Source organism: Antrostomus carolinensis, unplaced genomic scaffold (genome assembly GCF_000700745.2).
Source record: "Antrostomus carolinensis isolate BGI_N321 unplaced genomic scaffold, ASM70074v2 scaffold20163, whole genome shotgun sequence".
In the NCBI taxonomy this organism is placed as follows: Eukaryota; Metazoa; Chordata; class Aves; order Caprimulgiformes; family Caprimulgidae; genus Antrostomus; species Antrostomus carolinensis.
The window spans coordinates 11,093-18,778 of NW_010306087.1; the positions used below are offsets into that span (position 1 = coordinate 11,093).

At 52.0% G+C, this 7,686-nt stretch overlaps 1 protein-coding gene across 1 annotated transcript in view; it reads right to left on the reverse strand.

Moving 5' to 3' along the window:
• Positions 1–5,548, reverse strand: part of RNF43 (ring finger protein 43) — a 13,301-nt gene extending 7,753 nt beyond the window's left edge. The window contains 7 exon segments of the mRNA XM_029084285.1: positions 1–24; positions 487–589; positions 1,448–1,603; positions 2,257–2,358; positions 2,885–3,016; positions 4,329–4,403; positions 5,441–5,548. The exon segment at positions 1–24 is cut by the window's left edge and continues 537 nt beyond it. Coding sequence (XP_028940118.1) covers positions 1–24; positions 487–589; positions 1,448–1,603; positions 2,257–2,358; positions 2,885–3,016; positions 4,329–4,403; positions 5,441–5,548 — 700 coding nt within the window.
• Between the last annotated feature and the right edge of the window lie 2,138 nt (positions 5,549–7,686).

Genomic DNA, 7,686 nt, shown 5'->3' on the forward strand with positions numbered 1-7,686 from the left:
TGGCCTGGTCCACCGAGTCTCTGGCTGTGGAGGGAGAAGGGAGCATCCAGCATAGGTCCCACAGCCCAGCTGCAGTAGCTGCAGCACTGGCAAACCTCCACTGCATTCCCACTATGGTCCCACGTCCCACCCATGCCCTGCAGCTCCTCACTGCCACCACCAAACCGTCCTGATGGTCCTGCACACTCAGCACCCTCCCTGCTAGCCCGACCCTCAGATTCCCTTTCCCTTCCCCATAGGTCCTAGGACTGGAAACCTCTCCTCTTGGTGCAGGTCTCAGCCCAAGCCCAGCACCTCGCTGTACCCTGAGGGGGCTCACACGTGCAGGGACCCCTCCTCATGCACACACCACCCTCTACATCATGTCCACAGAGACACATGCTCCTGCTGACACACCAACTCTATGTATCACCCAAGGGTACATGGACCTGCACAAGCCCTGCACCCAACCCATCCTGTCCGGGAAATGCTGTGTCTGAGCCCTACCAAGAATATTGAACATGCAAAGTGGACACGTGTGGTGTTGCTGCAGCCAGGGGTCAACACACTCCCGGTGAAACTCATGGGAGCACGAGATGATCCGCAGTTCCTAGAGAGAGGTGGAGAGAAGAGGACTGTGAGCAAGAACCATGTCTCAACACCTGGAAGGGTCCTTCTTGATGAAAGTGAGCCTGGTAGGATGGAAAGATGTCTAATGGTGAGTGATCTGCAGCCCAGATTTTCATGGAGGAGGCTGTGCAGCAGCCTGGCAGCTCTTGTTCTGCTTGGTGTGTCCATCTCTGGGGTGTGAACATCCAGAGAGGTGCTAGCCCCTGGGGAGAGGGAGGTTTCAGGCTGAGTGCTTTGGAGAAGCAAACTCTGCTTTTACCCTGTTGTTTCACCATGGACATATTATGGACATTTGGCCCTATAGTGACAGCTGGAGACCCATCTTCAGGGAATCTGAATCTGCAGGCAAGTGACTTCACCAAAGGCAGGGCTTTTTTGGCCAAGGGGCAGGTAGACCTCCATCAATGCTGGTCCTTTCCTAGCCCTCAGGAGTTGCCTCAGAATCCCAGAATCCCAGAATGGCCTTGATTGGAAAAGCCCTTTTAGCTCATCGAGTCCAACCATGAACCCAACACTGGCCAGTCCCCGACTAACCCATGTCCCTCAGCACTATGTCTACACGACTCTTCAATCCCTCCAGGGATGGGGACTCCACCACTGCCCTGGGCAACCCCTTCCAATGCCTCAGAACCCTTTCAGCAAAGAAATTCTTCCTCACATCCCATCTCAACTGCCCTGGGCACAACTTGAGGCCATTTCCTCTTGTCCTATCAAAACACCTCCCACCCCTGCCAGACTGCTCAGCTCCCACCACATCTCCCGCTTGGCTGTGGCCAGGAAGCTCAGAGCCGTGGCTGGCCAGAGCCGTGGCTGCCCAGCAGCCGTGCCCGCAGCCTACCTGGCCCTCGCTGAACTCCTCCAGGCAAATGGCACAGACTGGGGCTGAGCTGCAGCTGCTGGCCGAGTCCCACCGTGACGCTTGCCGGCACCTTGCCTGGTACTTGCGTGTGGCCAACTGCCCAATGGCCTGCATGGTCTGCTGCTGCAAGGAGTCCTGCCAGGGAGAAAGGAAGCTTGAAGGAGAGGCTCAGTCTTATAGTTCTCATTGCCCTCTTGTTTTCAAAGTGGGATTAGCAGGAATTTGGGGGCAATACTCATTTCCAGAGGTGACTTTTTGTCTAACCTGACTTAGCCAGAATAGGCTTTGTCACCAGCAGGAGACATCTGGCACTGGATGTTCAAAATCCCTCAGCAGTGCTGAATTTTTGAGCCCCAAAGGCTTGTCTTTCTATAGGAGAAATGGGGTATGCTCAAACCTGGAAATACAGCTGACTGGAAAAATGATTATTTAATTTGTTAGTTTCTATTAAAAATACTAAATCTTCTACTCTCCACCAATAGAGACAATACTGTTAAAATCAAGAGCTTGTGGGACAGTTCTGCAGCTCTGGATGTAGGGACAAGCTCTGAAAGGTGCTGGTACTGCAGGCTGCAGTGCTGGTGGGACAGCAGGAGGAGAGCAAGGTCACCACAGAAGAGATGCTGCCAGCTCATCTCAGGATCACTCTGCTCATCCCTGGGCCACTCCTGTCTATGTGGCCACATCTTCAGTCCCCACAGAGGAACATTTCCCCTCCCAAACTGTGTCCGTTCCTGCCCTTCATGCATTTCTGTTTGCTCAGACACATCTGCTCCATCAATTCCTACCTGAGTCCTGTTGAGCTGGCACTTTGTGCGGACAACAAAAATCAAAATGATGACAACCACAGTGCTGACCACCGTGAGAAGAATCCACACGTCGTAGTCTGGCTGTTGGATAAAACAGGAAAGAAATTACTCTTGTGTGGCAGGGGTGGGAATTAGAGGCTAGACAGGGGAATCTCAATCTCTTCCTGACCATCAGCCTTTGAATACATGATCCTTGGCCAAGCTCTACCTCCTTGCTCGTTACAGGTAACAGAAAAGGGTTCCGTCTTTTCTGCACATTCCCGCAGGAATGGAATTTCTCTGCCTTGCAGCACCTCAGCTCCCTAGAGGCCGTGGCCTAAGGTAGCACAAGATGAGAAAAATCAAGGCTTGGTCTCACCTGAAGAGACAGGGAATCCTCTTGCCTCACTTGTGATGTTCAAGCAAAAGAAACTAAATAAGTGGAAAGTGCTTTTGAGCCTTTATTTGCAGCCCATCAGCTGAATGCTGCAGACAGGCAGCTCCTGCAAAGGGCTGTGATCTCTGTTCTTGGGTAGGAAAACTCAGCATCTTTGGGAAAGTCCTATTCCATGGTACAGCAGCTTGGGAGGGAGGATACAGAAGGCAGTGTGAATGATGTGTCTCTCACCCAAGCTGGTGGCTCCTTGACCTCTATCTTCACGTGGGCCTCTCTGTTCTTGTTCACAACACCCATGAGAAGCTCAGCATCGTGGCCCCTGATCAGAACCACAGGCTGACTCAGACCTCTGGGCTTTCTCAGCTGTAAAGAAACAAACACAGTGAGAGATGGTCCAGAACAGCCTGAAACAAGGACTATCCCAGCCCCCTGGGCACGTCTGGTTCCTCCTGATGCTTCTTTACAGGCTGACTGCTCCCCCAAACTTGCACTACCCCTCTATGATGAAATCAGATGGAAGCTCCTCCTCTTTACCAACTCGTCAGCATAACTTTCTTCATTTCCTCTGATGGTGCCTCCTCACGTACAACTGGACACTGCTCAGTGTCTCTTGTGCTCCTCCTTCAAGACCCTCTGCAAAAGTTCTTGGCCTCTCCTCTTCCACGTGGTAACTGCCAGCAACACTCTGAGTGCTGCCTTCACTGCAGAAATGTTTCCTCTTCTCTTCCTGTGAGACCCATCAGTGTTCTCCCCTCTGCCTTCTGTGATCTGCAGGACATGCTGTTTGTTTCTGATCACACCAGGAGTTTTCCACCACGGTCCAGGCAGCCTGGCACGGGCTGGCTCAGCAAGTGTCCGAGTCTGCCCTCTCCTCCAGACTGACCTGAATCAGGGCGGCCATCTGACCAACTAACCACTTTCCATGCCCTTACTGAGCAACCCCAGCATCACCTCATGGGCCTGCACTCGCTGCTGCATCTCTCTGGCATCAGAAATTAAGCTGCAATAAGTGCATGGAAGAACCATGAGGGGTGGATCCAGCGAGCAGGAGTCAGCCCGGAGTTTTGATAAGCTCAGGCACCAGCTCCCCTATCTGTCCTCTTACCTAATGCTGGATGTTTTTCATTATTCCTTGATTATTTCAATGGGGAATGTCTTCCTTTCCAAAGATGACAGCAGTGTTGGTGGAAGGGACCTCTGGACGTCTCTAAACCAATCTTAAACTTGCAGCAGGAGTATCACCAACAGCGTAGCAGGGTGGCCATGACTTTGGTTTGAAAAGTCAAGAAATCACCTTTCCCCAAAGGTACACCAGGGCTGTCTGTACTCGATGGGATCAGGTCACCTGTGACTTCCCAAGAGGAAGCATCCAGCTCCTGGTAGAAAAGCTCAATTGACCAAACAATGTCCTCTAAGAGCAGCAAGGTGCTACTCGTGAGCTGCTGGCCTGCCTGTGCTGTGTGAGGATCTGGACATGCCACTGGGAGAGCACAAGAGCAAAGCCCTGTCTGTGTGCACGGGTGAGCTGGGCGAGAGCTGATGCTCCAAGCCAGCCTGCGGTACCCTCCTGGGACCTCCCACTGCGTGTTGGTGGCTGGTGGGTCCTGACCTGGGCATGTTTTGGGATGGGACAGGGGGACTGTGGTTTAGCTGATAATATCAGTGGGCTTTGTACCTGATCAGCAGCACTTTCATCATCGGTAATGTCAAAAAGGATCGCACGGGCTCCACGCTCCCCTGCCAGCTTTGCCTGTCCAAAAGAACAGAAGCTTCAGTGGACATTGTGTTGTACATCTGTATGAACATCTACCATGTGGAAATGCATTTGCCTCTCTGGCTTTTCACAGGAGAAAGAAGCACCTGTTGCTTAGATTGAGAAACCAGTTTACACCTTGCTTTCTCTACTTGTGTTAAGCTGCAGTGCCTGCTCTTGCTAGAGCTCTGTAGTTCATAGACAGTTCCTCCCTATACTTGTGGAGGCAAATTAGTTGGTGGGCTTGCAGTTATAACACCCCATAAACCTAAACGCCAGATTCCCCAGCTGTCTGTGCCATGTGCCCCTTTGCTTCAGAGCTGGATTTGCTGGGGAGGGATCTGCTGCCCCGTTAGCCCTGATGACCACTACACAACCCTCCCATCCCAGGACAGCAGAAACATCTGCAGGTCCCCACTTCTCACCATGGCTGCACCAGCCATGGACTGTCTATGGGCCTGAATCATAGAATCAGAGAATTGTTTGGTTGGAAAAGATCTTTGAGTTGATTGAGTCCAACTGTACCTGTCCACTACTAAACCACATCTCTGAGCAAGCCTGACTCCCATACACATTGCTCTCCCTCGTCCTTGTCCCTCACAATCATCAGGGAGAAGCTCAGGCGATGCCTGGGCTGCAGGTCTGGTCTAGGATTAGGAGGGGGATGGCTTTTCACAGCCCACCAGTGGCTGTGCTCCAAGGAGGACAGCTTTGAGACCCACTCAAATGACTATACACACCTCCCTGTGAGGTCAAAGCTCACTGCCTGGAGGACCCTGTGGGGTGACCCACATCCTCCCACCAAGCCTTTCCAGCCCTCCAGGCAGGCAGAGGCAGCCTCTTGTGAAAGGGAGACAGGAACGTGCACAAAGTGCAGGGCTGGGCCGCTGTTACTCATGCGGAGCCCTTTGATCTGCGCGTCCCGGAGCGCCTGTGCAAACAGGGAGCTGCCGGAGCTGCCGCAGCAGTTTCCCCACTGCATTGCCAAACCCCAGCGCGGGGGCCAGAGGTCAGCGCCGCCGCTTCCCACCTGCCATATCAAACGCAGGGCGCCGGCTGAGCGAAGGGAAGGGGCATTCCCGGCGCAGCAAGCAGTGGTGGAGCAGGTTCAGCTCCATCCCTCGCTCGCAGGTGCTGGTCATCTCCACGCACCTCACTAGGGAGAAGCTGGGTGCCTGGGTCTGGGGACAGGGATGAGGATGTGAAAGGAGGGACAGATGGTCGGGAAGACCACAGAGGCAGGGCTGAAGGCTCCAAGTTGCTGATTTTACACTCTTGGGTTTGATATACCAGATGAGGATGCTAGAAAAGTGGGATCAGAGGCTCGCAGCTGGGATCAGAGACTGGGGTCCTGCCTGGGATCAAAGGAGCCTCAGCGATTGCCAGCACCGAAGAAGAAACAGGACTTTCAGGTAGTGACTTTCACCTGCTGGAGCCAGTCAACCTTTGATGAACAATGAACAGCTCAATGAACCAAGATTTTATCCTGCTAAAGGCACCGACGATGGGGAAATGAACAACTGAGACTGAACAAGTGGCTCTTCCCCAACATCCTTCTGACTCCTGTTGCAAAGGACACAACTTTTACTCAAGTATTCACAACCTGCTGGCTGCAAACATTTTCTGAGCGCTTGCTGTCTTTGCGTTGGATCTCTTCAGCCATGTGGCACAGCCGACCTCCCTCTTTGAGGAGGGACTGAAACACTTTTAGTGTAAATATTTATGTACAGGATGATTTTGGAGGTTTCAGCACTCTGTCAACCAGGCTTGCAATCAATGCTTCACTTACTTAGAAAAAAAAATACACCGAAAAAAAATTACAAATGATGCACCAGAAATAAAAATAAATCACTTTGAATGGATTCTAGAGGTATTTCCCACCTCTCCTCTTCCAGATCAAACACCTTCCCTACTGGTTTTACCTTTGGATGCTGAAGCAGTGCTAGAATTTAAGAGAGGAGAAGCAGAACAGTGCATCAGGTGGCTGGTGGAGTTATCCTCATGCTGGGCTGGACGGGGTTGTCTGTGTGCACTGTTTGGCTGGGTGACAGCTAAAGCAGAGGTTATGATAACACTTTGCACATGGCTATTTTTATCATCATTGCTATAGCACTGCAATTCCACGAGCAAAGCTCTACCGCAAGAAACACGTGCCAGGAAAACAAAGCTCCTGCTCCAGTGAGCACCAGCTACATCCCACAGCTACATCCCTGCTCTTGTGGAGAAGCGTTGTCCAGGGATTTTGAGGGAGAGATCTGTGTGATGTTGGAGGGAAGGAGCTTGGCAGAGGCTTCAGGAGGATGGAGAAGCAATTGCAAGTGGATGGAGGAATCAAGGTACAAGGCAGGGCTCAGGGATGTGGCCAGCTTAAGGAGCATCTGCCTGTATCTCATGGCTAAACTAGTCCTATTTGGGGGAAGAAGAGCTGTGAGTGTCCTTGGGTGAGATTCTGGAGCAGGACTATCTACAGGCAGGATGGTGACTGATGTCATGTTCACCTGGATCTCAAAATCCAGTGTCGGGTTCGGTTCAGGTAACAAAGCAACAATGGCTAATGGCCAGTGAACTGCCACTCTGCCAAATCATGAGCATGGCAATGAACGGAGGGGTTTATTTGCTTTGGGGTGGTTAGTGGTCCTGGAGAAGGGATCCAGGCTAGTGGGGATGACCACAGTGCAGCAATGCACCATGTCTTGTCCTCCCCGTGCAGATCTTCCTCAGCCGATCCCTGGACTCAGTAGCACACTGGTACTTCCAGTACTGTGATCAGAGACTCCAAGATTAAGGACAAAACTAGCAAAACAGTTTTTAAACCTTTTAGGTTCTTAACTGGAAGATAAGTCTTTGAAGCTGCTTCTTCCTCTTGTCCAAGATCCTCCACAGCAGCTGCACTGACCAAACCAACCATTGCTGCCCCCACCCCCAGCATCCTCCCCTGTGAGATGTGGTGGCCTGGGACCACTAGAATGTGATGGTCACGTCTGGATGGACACAGAAGAGTTGGAGTACCCAGCTGTGCTCACTAATGCACAAGCAATGCCCTTGCTCTCATGTATATCACAGGCTGCACTGGAAGCCCTTGGGTTCACTCGTTATCCCACCACCCTCATTGCATCACTAACACCCCCAGGTGGGATCAGGCCATGTTCCAGATGTGGGGTAACAGGTCGATAACTCCAGCACACTGGCTTGTGCTACCAGCTGGCATCAGCTCCAGAACAGCAATAAACCAAACTCAGGCTACCACCTGAGTTTGATCGAGTGCACCCTCAGCAAGTTT